The sequence below is a fragment of the Magallana gigas genome, chromosome 4 (assembly GCF_963853765.1).
Source record: "Magallana gigas chromosome 4, xbMagGiga1.1, whole genome shotgun sequence".
Classification (NCBI taxonomy): Eukaryota; Metazoa; Mollusca; class Bivalvia; order Ostreida; family Ostreidae; genus Magallana; species Magallana gigas.
This window is the reverse complement of record NC_088856.1, coordinates 5,372,256-5,395,492: the sequence shown is the minus strand read 5'-3', so window position 1 is coordinate 5,395,492 and position 23,237 is coordinate 5,372,256. Positions and strand designations below refer to the sequence as shown.

The 23,237-nt window shown below is 33.8% G+C and overlaps 3 protein-coding genes across 5 annotated transcripts; 1 reads left to right on the top strand and 2 right to left on the bottom strand.

Moving 5' to 3' along the window:
* Positions 1-2,760: 2,760 nt before the first annotated feature.
* On the bottom strand, positions 2,761-14,925 carry LOC105349215 (serine/threonine-protein kinase Nek3). The gene is made up of 11 exons (XM_034449462.2): positions 14,712-14,925; positions 13,832-14,095; positions 13,637-13,740; positions 13,430-13,526; positions 11,856-11,963; positions 11,434-11,574; positions 10,602-11,090; positions 10,277-10,313; positions 10,097-10,154; positions 9,788-9,872; positions 2,761-3,986 (listed from the first exon to the last, which is right to left on the bottom strand). Exons 1-11 carry the CDS (start codon positions 14,811-14,813, stop codon positions 3,861-3,863), a joined length of 1,611 nt encoding a protein of 536 aa, XP_034305353.2. The 5' UTR covers positions 14,814-14,925; the 3' UTR covers positions 2,761-3,860.
* A 982-nt stretch (positions 14,926-15,907) lies between these two features.
* Positions 15,908-19,576, bottom strand: LOC105349214 (metalloproteinase inhibitor 2). The gene is made up of 7 exons (XM_034449464.2): positions 19,374-19,576; positions 19,090-19,165; positions 18,305-18,363; positions 17,575-17,777; positions 17,005-17,101; positions 16,545-16,669; positions 15,908-16,222 (listed from the first exon to the last, which is right to left on the bottom strand). Exons 1-7 carry the CDS (start codon positions 19,375-19,377, stop codon positions 16,028-16,030), a joined length of 759 nt encoding a protein of 252 aa, XP_034305355.2. The 5' UTR covers positions 19,378-19,576; the 3' UTR covers positions 15,908-16,027.
* On the top strand, positions 16,980-23,180 carry LOC105349213 (uncharacterized). 3 transcript variants are annotated; one of them, XM_066081015.1, is made up of 6 exons: positions 16,980-17,103; positions 21,318-21,388; positions 21,509-21,597; positions 21,822-21,957; positions 22,106-22,227; positions 22,768-23,180. In XM_066081015.1, exons 2-6 carry the CDS (start codon positions 21,337-21,339, stop codon positions 23,017-23,019), a joined length of 651 nt encoding a protein of 216 aa, XP_065937087.1. In that variant the 5' UTR covers positions 16,980-17,103; positions 21,318-21,336; the 3' UTR covers positions 23,020-23,180. The 3 variants fall into 3 exon arrangements, with proteins under 3 accessions (XP_065937087.1, XP_065937086.1, XP_019918260.2); XM_066081014.1 differs by lacking the exon at positions 16,980-17,103 and adding an exon at positions 21,087-21,191 and having other exon boundaries at positions 21,831-21,957; XM_020062701.3 differs by lacking the exon at positions 16,980-17,103 and adding an exon at positions 21,087-21,191.
* Positions 23,181-23,237: the final 57 nt, after the last annotated feature.

The following is a 23,237-nucleotide window of genomic DNA, read 5'->3' as shown; positions in this document are numbered from 1 at the left end:
TAAATTTTTTCTGCAATGATCGCTACCTTCATTACCCGAATGAATCATCAAAGAAAGCATTTTATTGTTTATATTAACATCTTTCTTTTAGCCAATTGATAAATTGATTATGAAAAGTAAGTAAAATTCACTAAATTACTGTTAATGTACATGTACGTAAGTACTACGTTAACTAAAAGAAACAGCCAAATTGTCTCCTGTGAGACTTTGAGTCTGACGTCGTCATGATTATTTCGTGCAGTCCGTGATTTTTCCTAGGTAGTTGTAGGTCTCGACCAGTCGATAAACAGGGCGTGTCAAGTTTGGTCTAGCTGTTACTCTCTTGTCAGTTTCAGCCGCTTTAGATTTCGACCAATCAATAAACGGGGCGTGTAGATTTAAATCTGGCTGTTTCCATAGAGCTATGAATTAACTATAAGTTTCCATAAGAAATAGAGGGGATAATACTTGGTAGATGTAAATATACACATGTAACAACAGAAGTAAAAATTTATATCGAAAGTAAAATGCGTTTAGCATAAATTAAATATGAAGTAATACGTTGTATTGTAAAGAAAAATATCTTTATATATATATATATATATATATATATATATATATATATATATATATATATATATATATATATATATATATATATATATATATGAAAATTCTAAAGCTTCAATTTGTTGGTTATACACGCAGGACATTAAGGAAGAATGCTTTAAAATTATTGACAACGATTGCAAAAATTAAGCCGCATCATTTCATGAGGTTGCTTGGGTTTTTTTTTATTCAATATTGTCCCACCACTACCTCTAGCTGTTATGATGCATGTATTTGACAGGACAATTATAAGAAATTAAGATGGTTGATAAAATCAATTGCACATTTTTGTATACAATCCAATGTGGTACATGTAGATTTTTTTAATACAAAGTTTCCTTCTGATTGTTGAGGATTTTAACCTCCATTTTCGTTTTTCTTTTGAAAAGGAAGGGGGGTAGGGTACAATTGGGTGTGGCTAGATATAAACTACATTAATTGGAAATATAGAGATCTGTCATTTCTCGTGCCATGCGAATGTTTGTTTTACTACCATATTTCAACTCATCATCCTGAAACTAACTAAAGGAAAGCTTCAATAGCTCTTTTTCTTTTAAGAAAATGTTAGGGTACCTCAGTCTTAACTTTCATAAATCGAACTAAAAACATCGGATAATTTTCAAATTTTATTTGTGATGACTTTTTGCCAATGTATTTATAAACTTCAAATTCAATATATATTCAACAGCACAGATTATTACTAAAACCGATTTGGTTTGACTTTTCCGATCGCGTCGCGTTCAACTTTTTCAGCTACGTCATACATAAACAATACCCTCACCTTAACCACAGTTTTTTCAGCTTACCGCTGATTGGCTGCTGGTTAACTAAGACTAAATTATGCACGGACAGAACAACAACATATCAGAGAATGAAAAATTCACATGGGTACTCGTGACTGTCGAAATTGGGCTATTTTTCGAAAGTGTACACTTGTGATAAAACAATACATACGGTACATAACATATATAGCTGTAGCTCTGTGTATAAATTTTGGGTTAGAAAATATAAAGCTACAGTGCATACAATACTTACATGTACAAAAAAACTTTACGGCAATTTGCCACTTATAAAAATAACACTATTTTTTAAAAATATTTACATCATACCATACCACATTTTGTGCAAATAATCCATTTAAATAATTCTTCATTTAGTTTACTACTGTTAATAATTGTAGCTGTACCCGCCCCAAACTTTCTCATATTAAACAACCTTTAACCGTACTCGGAAAGCGGATCAAGAACTGTATTTTTTATGTATGTAAACAAACCAGTGTTCATGTATGGAGCGGGTGATCGGGGGTTCCGAGACAGGTAAAATAAAGAAATCTGCAGTAAATGGTTTGTGGATATTCTAGTATATATATTTACACCGAAAGTGATAGGGCAACAGAAGAGAAACGAATCGGACACTTGCCTAATGAAGACGCACATGTACAAACCTCCTTGCACTCTCCACTTCCGTCTCGTTCTTTCACACCATCGTTCAATACTTTTATTGACTGTCGATTGCCGATCGAAAGGTGTAGAAATCGAGGAATTCATACCTATCACTTTGACTGGCAAGTTAGTAGGTAATACATTTTACGGTATTTACATGAAATGAACGCTTAGCACATGCAACTTTTAAATATTATATTTTTTATAACGCCGTACTCTGGACCGTAGCTTACACAGAGAGAGAGAGAGAGAGAGAGAGAGAGAGAGTTTAGCACAGAATTTAAACATACGGGATAGTCGATTTTGAATGAATAATATTGGGGGGAAATAAACTGTTCTGAGAAATCCTTCAGCTCTGGCATTGCATAAGCGTATACTGATAACTCGGCCTAAAAATAGGAGTTAACCAATCATAGTTTTCACACCGGCGGCGTGTATAATTTATGCATGACGTAGCTGACAGAAATGATCGTGACGCTATAGGAAAAGTCAAACCAAATCGGTTTTGATAATATTTGTTTAAAATGACTGTATATACATGCATTTCAGAGATCACTACTACATATTATGTATTATGTACCTGAAATTGCCTACCAAATGCGCTATGGTTCGTTTAAACAGACTATCCATCAAATCAAAAACTGACACTACGGATACATGCACAGTATAGGGTGGTATTAACTTCACTGGGAATACAGGGTCACAACTGTAAAAAGGATGAGCGAGTTACAACATTTTGATTACTTTAACCTACTAGAATCAACATTTTATTTTCATTCAATAAACCAAACATTTAGTCATATATGATTATCATATATAAATCTAACATGAGTTGCACAGCATATATACATTTATCTATATTCCAAAAAAAAATTACAGATCACAAATAATCTTAATATGTTTTTTCTGATAACATTTCTAAAAGCAGGCAAATATCAGTCTAGATATCATGCAAACATGAAAAACATACATTGGAAATAATTCATTAACCAATACAGCAAGCCTTCTAGTAAGGCACAATCTCAACCAATTTCAAGGGACATTGTTTGCAATACTAAGTGGATAGTAAAATTGATATCTCATTTTCTCTTTTGTTTTAAAAAAGGCACAAGACAAAGCATTTTCTTTGTTACAAGGAAGTTCATAATATTGTGAATAAACAAACTTTGGGACAAAAATGCTATCCTGGAAACTCATATGTACAACATCTATCAACTTGTACATGTAAATAATAAACAGTACAAGTAACATACCAAGTCTTGCTGAGACTTCCAAGCTTTTCTTGTCACATACACTGTGCATGTATAGTTTTATAATTATCATTTTTAGATTTATCAATTCAACAAGATATGATTTTCTAGACTAGGATAATTGTAACATACAAATGAAACAACACAATATTGTTAAAAAGAAACTCGTCAACAATTTCAATGTTCATAGATAAAATATTTACATGTGTCATGTATAGACAGCAAGAACATCAGGTCATAGTCACATATATATTCACATACAGGTAAATATATACTGGTATATAATACTATACAGTTACATGTATGTACACCAAACTACCTGTTAGCCCAAGAATTATATCTATTGGCTTTATCAACCAGCATCTTTTACAGCACAATGTGCAAAAAACCAGCATCAATGATAACCTAGTTACTATGTGAAATTAGTCGTTGTACAAAGAAACATGAATAAATACAAAACAAAACAAAGACTTTCGTTAAAAGAAACACAATTATATAAATTTTCAAAGTCAGTTAACCTGGTACATCATTCACTCAATGTTATATCTAGATAAAACACCCAGCCAATCAAATGGCTTATTTACGCGGTTGAGTGTCCTCTGCCATCCTTTAGCTTCTGCAGATTGTACTCGAAATTCTTGCAATAGAACAGCTGTACTCCGACAACTGCAAACTTCTCGGGGGACAGGAGACGTATGAGCTTCTCCTGAAATGTCAAATATATATGAATGTTATTGTCTAAGAGCGGCTATATTTAATTATATGTCTGAATCTGAGAAAGAGAGGGTAGGTCTGAACAATTAAGTTTATCAAGATTGGTGGTGAAAAGGTTTCATTATACATCAGAAAGAAAAAAAATCATAAATCCTTCCAGATATCAATATACACTGCACATAATAAAACACAATATATTGTATTGAAAATAACATACATTTATGCATATCATATATCAATTTGAAAGGAAACTTAAACTGGAATTACATGTAATTAATATCAAAATATGAGGAGTTCTTTCTGGAGTCCATGAAAATGATCTGCATATTCCATGCAAGCAACAGGATACAATTAGAGCTAAACGGCAACTGCATGATTATTTTATGGGAATATACATGTATGAGGAAAATATGAGCAAAGTACACACAGACTTATAATATGAGCCTTCCGAATAGTAAATTCAAAAATGTTTTAAAAAATGATAGTCAGAAAAAAGAAATGAAATTAGATGAATTGATAAAACAAAATCCAAAACTTCATGATATTTTCATATAGAATCAAATAAGCATTTTTTGTTTGACATAATGAACCATCATTCTTCCTGCACTATAAATTAATAAAGTGCCTCTCATTGAGAAACTTAATAATCATAAACAAAAATAGATAATGGAAGGAAACTGGAGTGGATAATGTGTATCATTTTTGGATTTCATGGAGACTAAGTACACTCAATGTATCCCACAAAATGTAAAGAATGGAAAAAGTATGGAAATAAGTGGAACTCATGATTACACTTGGCAATGCTCCATTACCAGTGATAAGCAACACATGACTTGGAGGTTACATTGTGTATATATATAAAGCAGACTGAGTTTAAATTCTTTGCTCATACTGCATGTGCGTGGAATACAAATACTTCTTCCCATATTTACGCTTTTACTTACGATTGAATTTTAGGTATGAGAATGAAATTTGAGAGAATGGAGTTTAGGTACAGAGTTCCTATAACTAAGTTAAATTTTTATCTCCAGACTAGAGCAGCTGGGATGGCATGACATAAATAACTGAGTTTGTCTCTATTTCCCCCTGACAACCCAATACAATTTCACTCCAGGCAAAGGAAACAGTTACAGGATGTAGGAAACTTCTAAATAAAACGAAGAAACTGTTGTACATGTTTCTATATACACTACAGTATTCACACAAATGTTTTTCTCAAATCATAAGTATGTAAGCCACTTTTTTAATAAATAGGTCAATATATATATGACATAGCGGTGGTATGCCACAATGCCAGTCTGTCGTTATTAAGTATGCCCCTCTTGATAAAACCATCAATTTATCCTATTATCATTGTGAATATACATACTACATATTGGCACCTCATTGTGAACGTATATACTACATATTGGCAACTTTGTCCTGATTTCTGAACTATTTACATTTTTCCTTGTTTTGTTTTGTTTAAATCAACTAAAGAGTGTTTTATATCATAATCATGATCTTAAAAAAAATAATGTATGTGCTGTCAGTGACATTTAATTATCCAACTAACATAAAACATGTAAAGGATTATGCCATTTCTGATATCACTAGAACACATGCATCAGTACTTTAGTACCCTGCCTTTAGTTCCTGTACTGACAGGCAATGATAGGAGTGTAGCGGTAATAAAATCTTTATAAATCTTATTTTATCTCATACGTGTGGTGTATATTACTCGTATGATAAACCTTTGCTATATCAAAAGGCTGATGCTTTAATTTATCAAATACTTCCTGTCCAAACTATTTTTGACACAGCCTCTCGCTTCAATGACCTATTTTTGAAGATTTGCTAGAACCTTCAACATAACTACATCTACTACAAAAATTGATATTACTGTATATGGATTTTGTCAAAGATTTAAATTACAAATATGAAGGAAAACACATTACTCCGTAGCACAGGCGTCGGACTGGGGGGGGGGGGGGGGGGGGGGGCGGGGGGGGGGGGGGGGGGGGGGGGGGGCTTGGCACCCTCCCCCTCCACTCTTTTGCAAAGCACTATACATAACCGTAACCATAAGACCCTTTTTTACTTGTTTGTCAAGACTTTATTTATAAGTTTAACCCCCTTTCAACTTTTAATTTGCTTTGTGTAGTTTATAAAACTGCAAATTACGTTAACTATCAAGGAGTTCATCCTGACGATGCGATGAAGGTTGTGTTCATATATACAAGAAATTACCGAAATAATGTTTTGTAAGACTTTTATTCCACCTTATTCAAGCATCCTTATTCACTATTTTCAATTTCAAATCATTAGGCTAGTGTTTGTTTTATAAAACGTCAACAACTGTTCCTCGTGCGAGTCAATTCAAACTAACGAGCATTCCCAACTTTGTGTATGTCAACAAACTTGATTATTCAAGTCTTCTGATCAGTGCATTTCCATTTCATCAAGTGAATAAGCTCTAAGAAAAATTATTTAGAGCTGAAAAATTATTTCAAGATTTACTTTAGTGAAACTTTACATCAAAACAGTTAGATTTATCTCAGAAATGACGCACTAAATTGTATTGTGCAAGGTCACAATAACCGCGTAACACAACGTTGCATCATCGTTCTTAATCTTTGAAAAAACTCAATTCGGGTCATATAAAGGCCCTGTCAAACCAAGCTGCGTCCCCACGGCGTGTTCATGGCGTTGTAAAATTCATGGAATCGCCGTACGATAGCAAGGAAAATTTTTAAAAAATGTACAGTTTTATTTGAAAATTTAACAAGAGGCGTTCTTACGGAGCTCCAACGGCATGTAACTGCATTTCCATGGAGTTCTACTTGGCGATTAACTGCGCTCTTGTTGAGTTTTTACCGCGCGTCCACCGCGTGCTCTGCGCACTGACTGCATGCACAAAACGTTCTTTACTTCTTGGTAGGTTAATATTCATTTATATGGGAAACAAACAAGAATTTATGACTAGTAAAGAAATGATTAAAAAATTGTTTTGATTTTATGAAAAGGTACATTGTAATTGAAACATAACTACTTCAAACCAATTTGTGAAGGACTAGGACAAAACTCTTAGTAGTTAGGTCTACAAAAAAGATCCGTTATTAGTTGTTAGAAAACATAGAAAAGATGTGAAAACATCAGAACCAAATGGCATGAATTCCATCTACGTCCATTGATAGGTGTTGGAATATTAGCAAATGCTACTTTTTACATAGTCACCTACATCCAGTTTGATAATAATTACATCGCTTGCTATTGTACAACAGCCATTGTTCGAGTTTTCGTGGTCTTAATGACAACACACTAGAAACACCGTGGGAGCGCGGTAGAAACGCAGAAGAAACGTCACGAGAGCGCGATGAACGCAGCAACAGCTCTTTGGGGTCGTTGTATGAACGCAGCCAAATGAAAAACAACTTGTTCAAACGCTGTGGATGCGCAGTGAGAGCGCGATAGAAATGCAGTGAAATCCCAAAGGACTCCTTGAGGTCTCCGTGCAAGCGCAATTGACCTATCACTGTGTCTACACTGCGATTAGCTGCGTTCCTTGAGTGCACCGACTGAGCTCTCTTGGCAGTGTTGGAGATCATATGGCGCTGTCATGACGACCTCACTATGCTTCTACGGCGTGTTTATCAGAACGCAGAGCCATGGCACGTACTTTGTGCATGTTCCAAGTGCGCGCCGTCACATGGCGTTCTAAAATGTTCGAGGCGATCCTACTGCGATTGATGAAGATGCCGTTGCGTTGTTACTGCGTTGTAGGAGACTCTACTGCGTTTACCTTGGCGTTTTACATTATTTAAGGATGCAGCGGGATCGCCGTGAGGACGCAGGTCTGGTGTGAGAGGAGTTTAAGGGACTGTCTCAGAAGCTTCATAATATAAATCAAATTGTATGAGATATATGGAACATCTATAATTGTGTGATTTTATATTTGCTTTATCCAACTCGTTGAAATGGTTATATTCGCTTGGCAAGCCTCGCGAATATATACACCATTTCAACTCGTTGGATAAAGCAAATATAAAATCACACAATTTAGATATCCTCTATCTATTACATATATTATTATAATTTTAAATAAAACAGTATCATGATATCAGTCGCTAAAAAAATCAATATGTGCTGAAAAATATTTATTTTAATTATCATTTTTTTCAAAAGATGTACTCTAGTGACTAGCAAAAGCATATGCAAAATTCTTAAAGAGCACCAAGCAACTTACATGTATAATGTAATTATGCATGTATTCTTACTATATTTTAATACTCTATTACATGTACAGTAAATTTGATAGACTGGCAATTGTTTCTTTCAATCAAAACATGCACAGGTACTTGCCACATAAACTAAAAGTCAATCAAGAGACACTTCCAATGCTGTACCTGTTTATTGTTTTATAATTGTTTTGGGGGTAAAATGGATGTATTTGGGTTCATTGTTGGATGGAGGTTGTTGCAGAAAGAGGGGAGGGTACCCTCATTGCTAAACCCAAGAAAAACTTGAGTATTTGAAAAAATGATTTAATAGACATGCACAATCCATAAATGTTGTCTATTAATTCTGCAGTATGTTATGTTTACCAATATATGCAAATAAACCTTAAAGCTGACATGAATTCATAAATACGCATTATTTCCCTTTTATCTCCGACTACCACCATATTAGTTGTTGATTTCTATTGTTCTGCTCATCGCTACACACCCCCTATATAAGGCCAAGAGCACTATTCATGCTTCACCGCATTCAGGAATTTCATACACCCGAACACGTTACCTTGGACGAAAAGACTTGTAAAAACGCGTTTTGAACAAAAAATAATATGACAACTACTGCACTGGCAAGATATATCCAATAAATGATGAAATAAGACAGAGTGAAATCCAGGCGCAGATACTTCGAAAATTCCTCGATAATTGTAGACCGTTTTCCTGTGTATGTTATAACATCACACATGCGCGAACCACACACTGTGGCAGATCGAGCAATGTAAATTATCGCATTGATTTTAGAAATGGAGCGTTTTTGTAGGAACGGATTGAAACGTTGTTACTTTCTTGGATTTACTATCATTTAGCTACTGTGTTGGATGTAGTGTCGCCGGGGTTTTCAAGAAGATGCAGACGTTATGCACTCTGTATGAACGACACACGTGTTCGATGTGCATGCGAAGTAAAACAGCACTGTCTGTGCAAAATAATACAGATACCTTGGACAATTTTTCAAAGAATAAATATATTTTGTATTTCATTGATTGTTGTTTTCTTTATTCTTTATTACTACAATGTGTAGTTCATGCATTTAGAAGTCCGTGCAACGCGAATGCCTCGATTGGAAAGCAACTGACCGTAACTTTCTCAACCGGTATATATACCCCAGTGGCAGTAGAGGAGCGATTGAAACTAATATGGCGACCAAATGCTTTTATGAATTCATGTAAAATAATGTAAAAAGTGAAGTTTTTCATTTAGTGAGTGTTGTCACAAAACTTTAAGAATTCATCAATTTTTAGTGTCTACATTAGGAATCTACAGTATGCACTGCAATGGTTTAAGCACATACTAGAAGTCGTATTAATCAAGGTCAAAGGTTTATGAAAATACGGCAAAATTTGTGACAAAAGTCTGTGCAATGCAGGGTAAATAGACAACCCCCTCACCTCTAGCTCGACATCTTCAACTCGACTCTCAAGTATAGCATAGGACTCCTGCAGTGCAGGTAGCCCTATACAGTGAGCACAATATCTGTAAGAGAGAAAGCTGAGAGGTCAGAAACAGAGGAAATGTGAGTTACCTCAAGCTGCATGTTGTCGTCCGTCTGATCCAGAACATCATAGGCATTGGCAAACAGTTGGTACCCTAGAACCTGGCAACAGTGCCTGAAGTACAAGGAAATGGTGTTGATTATATAGACGCCTTGTAGCTGCCCAAAAAGACGTCATATTTCTTAACTTCTTAGATTTTTTTTTAGAACATAGTATTGAAGAGCTATATAGCATTTTCACACTTCCATCTGGCCACTGCCCATTAAAGCCCATATCCCACATTATTTACAATACCCGGTATTTGGAATTGAGACATCTGTGAGAGAAATGATACCTACTTCTGTAGCTGTTCTATTTGATGCAGCAACATGGCCTCTGGGTCACTTCTTGTAGAATCTGAAATAATAATAATTACGGTCGTATCTTAGTATATGTGTATTCAGTTAATATCTTTCCCTGTCAAATTATGATATTATCTTATGAATTTCATTTCATTATTGGTACAACAAGAGACTTACCTGGTATACTAATCTCCCCACCTGATGCCCCGCCTCCCTACAAAGTGAAAGTGAAAGTAGGCTGAATGTTTTCACTATGTCACCAATTAAACCACCACATAATATCTACATTTTTAAAACATGTTTAAGGAACATGATGTAATAAAATATTGGCTGTGGTTGATTGTAGTACATGTACTTCTATTATTTGAATACATTTTACAAAGAACTTGCTTTTTTAAGGTCTTATAATTTGTTTGTCCAAACTTCTTTTTTTCCTGTTGAGATCTATCATTATGTTAGACAAGGAAAGACCAGGATCGAGAACTTGTAGATAATACTTCACCTTGGGAAACACCTGTGTGAGAGTCCTGACCACCAGGTTCATCATCTGGAGGGGGTCTGGCGGTGGGGGCAGGGCTGCCCGAGCCTCATCGTCTGCCTTCATTGTACTCTCTAGATCATCCTCTTCAAGGCTAATGTCTGAAGCACTGGCTACAGATCTAGCGCCCGGGTTCTTGCAGAACTTCCCTTTTTCGTGCAGGCCTTTTTTCATTGTCTTGTCTGTGATTGTCTTGTTCCCGTCTTCATAGGTAGAATTGAGAAATTTACTGTGCACACTAGCTGTGTTGATGATGGAGCTGAATCCATCTGGATTGGCAGCCTTGGTTTTTTTCTTCTTCTTCTGGCTGATTTTTTCACTGAGGGTTTCCATGATATTGCTCATATTAAACTTGTCTCCTTTAGACTGATTTAGTTTACTAATAAGAATGGAGTTCCCTCGCATTGACTTCATGCCCAAGGCTCCCTTCTTATCTGGTAACGAAGGTGGTGCCTACAGAATCAAGTAAACCATGTGATACCAAAGATCAAGTCATCGAATCTTTGTTCATTGTTAAAATCTAAGACAAATGCAGGTAAATACACATTTATATCCAATGAAAGGAACTTTTCTTGTTCTATCTAATGTTTCCTCCAATTATTTGCAAGCAGTGACACCTCATAGTAGGTGAAAATTATAAATTATAAATTTTGTTTGAGGTCTCAATGTTCAAAGAGATTTTTACCAAAAAATTTTTGAATTATGTAAAATTATATCACTCTGAAGCAAAAAAAGCCATTGTTAAACTATAATGCAGAACTAAATTTGATGTTTGATAATTTCTGTATTGTCTTACTTGAGGAGATTTATGCTTCTCGAAGAGGACATCTTGCAGAAGCTCTGTTGCTGAGGGTCTCTTGTCCGTTTCCCGACACATCATTCTCTCCATGATCTTGATCAGCTGTGAACTGTACTTATCCTTGGGCATCGGGGGTAACTATATATCAATAAAATATTCTTAGTTAGTGAGAACTATACACATAATGCTGACAGCACACTGATGAAATTTATTAAAAAATTCTTATTTTCAAATTCATGAAGTGTAATAAGAGCAAAAGGTAAAAAACAACCTTAGGCTAGTAATTAATGTTTAGTTTCTTAAGAACTCTGAGGCTAACACAATTATATATCTTTTGGTCAAACTTATCGTAAATAAAACAATCTACAAGAAAAATAATATAACATTTAGATGAATTTGAGGATCAGGATCTAGCTCACCTGACCATGAACAATTTTAAACACCAGCTGCTGCATCAGCGTGGCATCAAAGGGTCGTTCCAGGGTGGCCATCTCGTACACACACACTCCCATTGCCCAGATGTCACTCTGCATAAAAAAACCCCAATTTTTGTCTGTTAATTTTTTTCTTGAGCTTATAAAAATAATCGAAAATAAGATTCTACTTTTTAATGAAGTCAGAAATATCATCAAATACAATTACTTTTACAATCTCACCATCTGATCACAGTTACATGTAGTAAATAGAGAACATGAAGCATTATTGTTATAATACTGTGATACTGTCAATACAATCATTTTGTTAAGATGTAATTGTTAATTGAAGGACAACTTCACTATACATGTATTAAAAAATCTTTAAAGACAGCAGGGTTGTCTCTAAAAATTGAAGTAGAAGGAAGAAATAAAAAAGTAGAAGGGGGGTCTGGGGGTCTTGTTTATAGCTACATTGTGTTGAACTGCAATAATAGCCAGGTAATTAGGTCATTATAATTACTTATGTCTTAGAGACAACCCTGTAAAACATTTTTGATACGACTGTTAATTGAACATGTTGAAGGACATTTTCACTAACATGTATTACTGAAGGTTTCATATGCATGAATATGCTGAAGGTCCACTTTTATACTGCTCATATAATGTAATATGTGATATATGTATACATATATATCAGGATAATCACAAAAACACAAAGGGAAAACTTCTGACTATAAAATAAAACAGATTTGATAAAACCTCATTTTTTATGCATCAGTCTATAATGCTTATGCATGATGCTATATTTTTCTTAAATGCACCTTTCCAGGAAATAACAGAATATTCTCAGATATAATGGTCATAGATAAGAATACAGACAATTGGAACTCTTAATATTCCATAGTCATGTAAATGATTGGTAATTAAAAGCCTCACCAATGTTTAATCATGGTTTATGAAAATGTCCACAGTGCTAAAAATCTTAAATGGATAACATGGACATTAATTTTGTAAGAATTCAATGAAAAATCATGTTGTCATTGGTTTCAATACATAATGTATTTATATAGTTTATATAGTTAGATAGCATTATGGATAACTGCCACAGGTCAAGTCTATGCTTTGATCATACACCAAGATAAAACATCCCCAGGTCTTTATGTCTATTAAGTAGGGTAGTAAAATGGCCTTACACCTATTAGGCTAATTCATATTTATGTGTAATATGAGATAAGAGTAAAAACCAGTGGGTTCCTTCACTGCCATCTTAAAAATATCTTAAATTGATCAACAATGTAAAAACTTATCCCAAATATTTGTGTGTAGTACTCTAAATGTGGAATTGTTTGTTTGAAAGAATTTTTTTTTACAAATTGTATGATACATGTAAATGAAGTTTTGCAAAATTTAATCTTTAACATTGGTAAAAATATTTCTTTCTGCAACAATAGCATTGACCTGAAAGCTTTGATAAATTATTATAATAAAACACAGAATTCTATCCCATGAATATTATACAATTATTTGTTTTAGATGTCGGATTTCAGGATTTTTAATAATGTTAAAAATATGCTTACCTTAGAGTCATAAGGTTTACAAGCAAATATTTCAGGACTCATGTAGTACGGACTACCACAAAAAGTGACAGCTTTCTGTGTGGGTTTCTCCAACACTCTGAAACAGATTTTGATCGCTGCAGATGAAAACTGGTCTGTCAAATGATTAAATAATTGACAAATGTTTCAGACTTATTATAAACTTCTGTGATATCTAATTTTACATACTTAGCCAGCCCAAGATCTCCCAACTTAGCTGTCATTTCTGCACCAGTCAGGAATACATTTTGAGTCTTCATGTCCCTGTGAAGGACGTGTCTTCCATGCAAATACTGGGTAAGGGAAAAATTGATAATTAATGATATAATCACTGTATTGATATGATCAATATATGAGTAAATGTACATATTACGAACTGTTTACCTCTAAAGCGCTGCAGATTTGTCTAAACCATTCAACTATCCGTTGCTCATCTAGCGACGCCCCATTTCTACTCTCCAGGAACTGTGCTAGATCCCCCTGGTCACAGAATTCTGTCACTATACACAGTGCCCCCTGATTCTGGAATGAGGTCACAGCATGCAGTATAAATTCATGCTGCAGATTTGTCAACAATCTGGCCTCTTTTTCTGCCAAGTCACGTTCATCGTCTGATGACTTTCTCAGATCTATCATTTTCATGGCATACTGAAAAAAAAAAATTAAGTCTGATTCACAGCAACAATGTCACACTGTCATTATTAAAATTTTACTATGTTAATATAGTCTGTATAAAATCAATTTCTATGTTCTTTGAATAGATCTATGCATATAAAAAATGTCTTTTGTGCACCAAGATCATTTTATGTCAACAATTTTCTTGTAAGGTACTATGCCTTTATGATCATTAGGCTAAATGATTAATATCACTGGAATGAAGGTCAAGGGACTAAATTGCAAAAAATAAGCACAATATAAACCGATTTTTCAGCTTTTACTAGTTTCATGAAGCAAAAAAAAAGGGTGTGTCTTGACCAACTGTATTTTTTAGGTAGTGTTAATACTAAACATAGACAGTGTATACTTCTTGACTAAGGACAATACACACTGCGAAGATATATGCAAACCGAAACTAGGAAATCGATACACAACACAATAATTTCAACATTTTTATCATTCTTGCAGAAATTACAAATTTTAATCGTATTATACTTTCTAGCTTTTGATTTCAGAATTCAGTTTATCTAGAATGGAATAAAAATATTCGATGTAAATCCTTCAAATGTATTTTTAACAATTAATAATATCGCACTAGGCAACACACCTTCTTGTCATCATCGCTTCTGTCAAAGCACTCGTATACTTTGCCGAAAGCTCCTTCTCCTATAGTGTCACCGAGTTCAAATTGAGTCTCTTCGGTTGCCATCTTCACTCTTTTTTTCAAGGAACTCCCTAATATTATCGTCTAGAGCTAAATGTACTTTCCATTTCAATTCACGTCTCTTCACGACCGCGGATCTTCCTGTTTCTATAAATAGCTTTAGCAGAAAAACGGTGAACATCGAGCCCGGGATTAAACCAGACCCCCCCCCCCCAAAAAAAAAAGAAAGAAAGAAAAAAACCAAACAAACAAATAAAACTAAAAACATATAAGACAGTATAGCTGCATGTACTTACTATGGGCCCTCAAAAGATGTCAAGAATTGTAAAAATAATTGTCAATTTACTGATATCAAAAATTGAATTCTTGCATATCAAAATTCGTGTTTGGTATTAGAAATTCTTTTTTTTTTTTATAATAGAAAATGGTTTTCTGATATCAGGAAGTCAATTTTTTATATATGAAAAACCCAGAATTTAAGTATTTATACATGTACATGTAATTACGATCGACTCAGTGAATTCTCTGATGCAACTTTCATCTTCCAGCCATTTTTTTACGAGTTTGTAAATGCATGCTAGGAATTCAACACAAGAGGTCCATGGGCGTCAGAAGTTACGCAATTTTTATAATTTAATCAAAAGCATTCAACACTTGACATTTTTCTAAACTTTTATCGAATGGGAAATGTAGAGCGACACTTTGAACAAGGAAAATATTTTTGTCCTTTATTAGTATTGGATAGATACACCTCTGATGAAAATCAAAGCAAGCCCTCAATGTTTCCGGAAAGAAAAACTGTTTAAAAACAAGCCGTTTTATGCTAAAAATGGAAAAATGGTGGGAAAAGGTTACTTTGTGATGTCATATTTCTAAATTGTGGGCATTTGGATCAAAAGGAAAATTATAAAATAACTTTACATGTATATATGTGCAAAGAAAACAAAGATTTACAGAAAAATAATGATGTTCATTTTAGGGGGCCATTTTACATGTAGGTGTTGCTCTACAGAATTCACGGAATTAAGTGAGACTTACAAGTATGGAGATTATGTGCATCTCGGCATCCTTCACATATGATATTCGATTGGCTGTTAAAAATTAAACACCTTTTAAATCATTCAATCAAAACAAAGATAAAAGTTTTTATACATAATGTATTGTATATACTCATATTGTATTTATTTTTTCTGAACATACAATGGTTTGTATTTAACATCCACTTGTACACAGAACGCTGATCAGTTTGTTGGTGCTCTCTACTCATGGTACTTTGCCACTGGTATGTTTTGCAGGCAACTGTCAATCCTCGATGGAAATGCTGTCCATACTGCCTTTTTGAATTTTGCCGACATATGGCATTTTGCATGTCTAGCGAAGCAGGTTCCGACGGCTCCTTTGGGCCAAACACACGTGTCTGTATCCCCAGGACACTCGGAATCGTGGTGGCAAATCTGTGACCAAATTTAATACTTATGATTTAAAGATCTACAGTGCATTCTCACACATGTATAGTTGTTTACAACATTTAGGTTGAAAGCATGCAATAAAAAAGATACTTCGTCCTTCACCGATCGAATCTTACACACAAAATCTGATATTGTCTCGAATATTTACAATATCTGTGGCATTAATTTACATTCTAATTACGCAATAATTGTGATACGTTGTAATAGGACAGAAGTCTATATGGTTGATTTCATCAACATTTTTGAAGCTTTAGTAAAATACAGTTACGTACATAATTTTGTGTCTAAACATGCATTAGCAACATACCTTTACATCACAACTGTATCCCCCAGATTTTAAGCTGATCTTCTGGTAAAGAGATACGTCACTGTTCCAACATCCTGACCAGTCACAGACGCCGTTATGAACGACCCCGTGGGCATCAAGTTCCCCTGTATGAACAATATAGAGTTGTGGTTTAATATAATCCAAGCAAGATTCTTCGAGACTGAAAAATTTTGAAGGGCGTTTGAAAAGACTTCCGTCAAAATTGTTCAGTCTCGACGAATCTCGCTGAGATTAGCTAGGTTAAATAATACAACCTGTCCCCGATGCACTGTAAGAACTGAATTTTGCAAAAAAAAAAGGATTGACACGAATGAGAAAAATGAACTGTTGATCCCCATTGGGTTCTGTTGATATATCAAAATATATTATAGTTACTTCTGTCATGTACTAGTATATCAAAAGTCACTCTAACATGGAACACGAGTGTGCGCATGCGTACCTGTGACGAGATAGGTTTGGTTGATGGAAAACAAAGAGGAGCAACCTGCCATGTATTCATGGACATCAACATTTATTTCTGAATCTGGCAAAATGTCCTGTAAGTAAAGGACAGTACATATGTTGTCATTATACTGGTTTTAACTTTTTCACGCAAAGATGTATTCGTAAATAATTTGATGCAAAATTATCATCAGTTATAATAGTACTTGATCGCATTCAATTTCCATTTCATCCAAACTCAAAATGAAATGCTCTGCGAAAGAAAAAAAATTAGAATACATTCTTTAAATAATCAATTCAAGAGAAATGTGTGTGTGTGTGTGTGGGGGGGGGGGGGGGGTAGGGGGGAGGTCATTTAAAATTGTAAAGACCAATGTTCATGCAGTTTAAAAATACAAGATCATGAAAATATGCACACATTGAATGATAACAGTATAATATCTCAATATAATTCTATAACTTAAAGTTTTCAGTTGGCGGAACAATCCCTACTCCCGACTCCTACGAAATATGAAAAGGCATTAATTATGAATAGGCAAACGGAATGGAAATTAGGTAATGTACTTACGCCTTTAAACACTTCGTCGACGTGGAACTTGTATTTCATGGTCTTCCGGGTCATGGGTTGTTGGTCGGAAAGTTGGGGGGAAGGCAGTAAAAAGCTCCGCCTTTTTCTGAAGACACTGGAGGGATCCCGTATGAGTAGGGGACGAATTCTAATTGCCGGGGCAGCTGATAGGGTGAACACACTGAGCGCACGTCCCTTGAATGCTATTAAAGGAACCGTTGAAATGCACAATTAAATATTGAACCATTTTGACAAGAGCTTGGACTTTGGGTATTGGTGTTTAAGAGCAATGTGATGTTGGTCTGTCTATCTCATTGCTGGCCACTCTTCAAATCAACAATATCTGTCTGGCTTTTGAGCTAAGACTACGCAATCTGTCCATATTGCACGCAAAATTGGCACTATTATTAACTTGTTTTTAGGCAAGATATAGATAGTTACATTATACCGAAAGTCTAAGGTCTTGTTAAAATGGTTCTATTTCGGCTTTAAACATTGTACAATATAGATAAAAGGAAGCTTCGTGATCACAAAGTAAACATCGGATCTCGAAAAAGTAATCAACAAAGGTCGCCTCTCTATATACTCTGAAAAGTATTAGTCTTATTATTTGCGCACTTGTACCAAAATTACAAAATCCTGAATTCATTAACGAAAATTACTTCATATTTTGCTGAACTGAAACAAAAACTGATATGTTCATGACATGCACACAGCCCTCTTTACTAACCTGCTTCTGATGAACAGAATTTTTCCTGCGGATGTTTAGTAAAACAGCCACAGTCATCGCTAAAATAATGATAAAGCAATATCATTTATTATTGTTTTACCGACAGTCAACTAAAATACAAATTATAATGAAACCCAAAAAGTTTAGAGAAATATGTATCATAGCTAAATATTTTCATCAGAGGAGATGTAAATTGAATAATACAGCTAATCGTAAGTTATTTGTAAGCTATTTTTAAAAATAATACTGAGCATGATTTTGGTCAATCAAATCTAAGTTTGACCCCCCTAAATCAAACAAAGCAGAATAATGAAAATTGTCTAGTAAACAGCGTACAAATTCACTCACATATTTTGTATATTGATAATTCATATTATGTAAAACAGTATTGATATCTTATGGAATCAATTGTTTGATAATACTCTTCTGTGTTGAGGTAAACCAAGAAGTTGCAGATTTAAACAAAAATTGGCAAGCTAACAAAAGATTTAATTTAAAAAAAAATCATTTATGCTTATACAGTTAGAATATGGCCATTATATTTGTAAATTAATCGTATCCACATTGAATATTTTGTTATTGTTTCAAGTACTAGAATTCTACAGTAAATTTTCGATATTATGCAATTTTTCTTAACTGCAAAAAAGAAAGAAAACGGGGGAAATAAAGCAAAAAATAAAAACACCACAAAAAACCAACAATCAAACAAACAAAAAACAAAAATCCAAAATAAACCAAGGTAACCCAATGCGTCATTATCATAGTGCACTGATACATGTACTTACACAGTGGGGTCCTCGCCGACTGTTGGTCCGTAAAAAAGTCCCAATACCAGCACAGCGCACAACAGATGACGGTACGCTGTCGTAGATGTTAGATTCAAAGATAACAAAAGTTTAACATCATTACATGGACAAATTTACTGCCGAAAACCCAATCACTTCGTTGCTTGTGTATGACAAAATTAACAGTAAACAAACCTGTCTATACGAATGAGCTCGCTTAAATCAATTTGAATAAAGAGTTAAAAAGATAGACAATAATTTTCATTAAACTTGTAACATCTTACCCATGTATCTTGTCTCAAGTCCACAGTGTAAAGTATTTACTTCTATTAGTACAGGAATATATATTTATTCAAAATTTTCTTTAAAAAGAATACCATACAATTCAATCAATGGCCATTTCAATATTTATTGCTTTTAAGGTAACCGCCCAAATTGTGTATAGCGATTCAACTTTCATCTTTTCTTCATCATTTTTCGATTATTTCGAAAAAAGGTATGGTCATTTATTCTATATTAGCTGGTAACATCTTTTATCCTTGGGGGTCCAAATTCGTATATATACAAAAAATCATAATTACCAAGAAAGTGAATGGCCAAAACCCTTATTTTTATGTTTAAGCACTTACATCACAAAGTGGACAAAAATTCAAATCGAATGTAATTGAACACTTAAATATACAGTACAAACGTGAACATTCTTTTATTATTAAACGTGATTGCAAAGGTACTTTCAAAACTTAAGATTGTAAACAAAACAATGCATAATATACATTAATAATTTAATTATGGTTGTAACGCGGCATTTGATTGGATAGAAAAATTTAGTTAAATTTGTATAACCTGGTTTGCACGTCACAAGACACGTCACAATGCACCAACGTACTAATTCACTTGACGTTACGTTTGAATTTTGAAAAGATTTATATCATTTTTAAAAGTAAAACGGACTCAATTTGTACAGCAAATTCCAGAAAATTAAATTATAAGGAATGAACTCAATATCTACCCAAGTTATACTCGTATAACCTGGGTTGGGGCAATTAACGCTTTTTTTTAATCCGCTTCGCGGATTATAAAGCGTAAATTGCCCCAACCCAGGTTATACGAGTATAACTTGGGTAGACATTGAGTTCATTTCTTAAATATACAATGATATACTAATAATATTTTACATAATAATATACCTATAATAAGTATTTTAAAAATACAATATACAAAAATATTAAATATATTAACATAATGTAAAATTAATGTACTTTAAGATATAATAAATTGTGATACTAAAAGTATACGTATTTCTCTGTTAATGAACGGTACCAAGTATTTTACTTTGAATTGATGATAATAGTTTCTCTAATCAGATGATCAGTGTCATTTATATGATATGACCTATGCTTTTATAAAGAAGGAATCACTTTAACAGCTTTCTATAGCAGCTTTCAATTATAAGAAATGAGAACGAATGTCGCACACATGATTTAATGTAAGAGCCTTTTTTATATTAAGAGAGGCGTCATCTCATTTCTAATCTATCATCAATAGCCATGAAATCAAACTGTTACATTCCACGTTTCTAAAGAATATACAGACAGAAAAAAGTCCAAATGTCCATTAAACGCAGTAATACACGGTTTAATGTTCAGTTTGATAATGAAAACAACATGTTTTTACTTATACTCAATTAGAAAACATAACAAAAAGTTTTACCATATGTAAAGCACATCTGGAGCCAAATATTTGTGGTTTCGCCTTGTTATATATATTTATTGAGTAAATTCCCTGATAGAATTACGCGAATTCTCAGGTAAGACGACGGTATAGCGCATTTCTGAGTTTATCCATTAATCTACATTAATGTTTGACTTTAGCTATCCACCTTATTTTCAAAAAGTAGAATACACAGTATAATACGTTTATAGAAACATTATTTTATGTTTAAAACGTATTTATTTCACATGTTACTTACATTTAATATAAACCACAATGAACACTGTACACCACTTGTCTATGCACAGAACAGTAATTTTGTACGGAGAGAGTTCTACCACAATGTTGAGACTTATAATCACATCAGTACTGGTGTACTTAGTTTGGTCTCAGTAAGTATTCTTTTGTTTTTTTAATACAAGTAATTATGTGTTAGTTAAAATGTCAGTAAAAAATATATATATAAAAACCAGGCTTATTATGAATACATGTAATATTCTCTGTTCTCCTTTGATCAGGAAAAAAGATTGTGTCCCTATGAAAATGCTTCAAAGAAAACTATGTCTGGCTATGGAAGCTGGTCAAGTTGGTAAATGCTCATTTATGTTTGTCTTCAACTACATGGATATCATATTGTACTTCCCGGTATAGTCTACTTGTTGCAAAGTCCTTAAAAAATAATTTGCAAATAATTATTTTTTCTTACTAGTTTTAAAAATGAAGGTTCGGAAAGATCTCACGAACTCCCCTGAGGATAACCACAGATACAGCATGAAGATCATACGCAAAGTTAATAAAGTAAGTAAACATGTTATTCTTCACAACAAATAAGATGTTTTTAAAAAATGTTTTGATCAACATATATTTAGATTAAAAGATATAAATATCATCTAGCTCTACAAATCATTATGTGTTCGATGCTTCAGTCAGTAAAATGTTTAGGAAAAGTCTTCATTGGCAGCATTACTAACAAAAACTGTTCCTAACCAATAAATAAATCATATGATTCTACCTTTATTGAGCTGTTAAAGGAGGATCACATCATAAGACTTCAACAGTACAGTACTTCTGGTAACGGCATACTTCGTTGTAAATCTTGTGTCATAGAAATCCCAAGGGAGTGTAATTTGGATGTTGGAGCAAAGTATCTTGTTACCGGTAAGTCTAGGAGAAAATAAATAGAAATAACAGACCAAGTTTCTTCTAGGGTAGAGTCAAATCGAGTAAAAAAAATTCAAAACCACCCCCCCCCCCAAAAAAAAAAAAAAAAAAACCCCACTGCAAATGATCCCATCTTCTCTTGTAGCCTCCTATCAAACAGACAAAGCTCTGTTAATAGCTGGTTGTGACGATGTTATAGAGTGGGCGGATCTTTCCAATTTCCAAAGAGGACGCCTACTTGGGCACGGATATAGCTGTAACACAGAGGTAAAGACATTCTCTGACAATAACACACATGAAGAGTAAAAGTGGTCTTGAACCCTATATTTGTATACCCTTTTTATATTATCGACTTTTTTCAAGTTCATTCTTCTGTCTCTATTGCATTATAATGCACCTTGTCAAAAATGAACATTGTGCTTATTTGCTTCATATTTTGCTAGCTTGTTTCATACATACATGAATATCGTTTATATAATCATATAGTTAAGTTTTATTTATATTCATCGTAACTTGATCTATAGTAACCTATTGTGTCATACAGTTTATCATACCTATTAATAAATCAATGCTATCATCATTTGACTATACATGTATGTAATTAAGACAACCATTTGATCCCACCGTTTTGTAACTATATATAAAAACATGTGTAAGATTTATACAAAAACTTTGATTTTAAAATAAGGGAGTTTTTCTTGCGCTCGCGTACCTTTTTACCGATACACGAGCTGAGGAGTGTCATTGAAGTATTGCATTGAGAATTTCTGTATATGTCATTAAGTGTATGCTATTGTATTATAACAGATCTGCTATGATGACTGTATAGATGATGAGAGGTGTAGGAAGGACGCCGAACCAGTGACCTGTCAACTAAACAGAGACAATTTCGATTGTTACGACAAATACGCAGAGTGCTCGACCAATCAGGACAGTTCTAACGGGGATTGGAATATGCTGACACCAGAGTTTAATTCTTGTCTTTTATTGGATAATTCTGATCCTTTTCCAACAAATCCACCGAACTCGTCCAATTCAACAAACGTGACATCTACATAATAATCCTGTAAAGCTATAAAAGCTTGATTCTTGTGTTTAATGGACAGCACTAATCTCGAGGGTTCCTATATGTTAATTACTGATACAATAAAACGACATCCAATAAGGTTCAAGCATTCTATTTAATAAATGAACTATATATTGATTTCATGGAATAGAAAAGTAGACTGGATCCTTTCTTTACTAACAGATAAAAACATTGATTTGACTATCTTAAA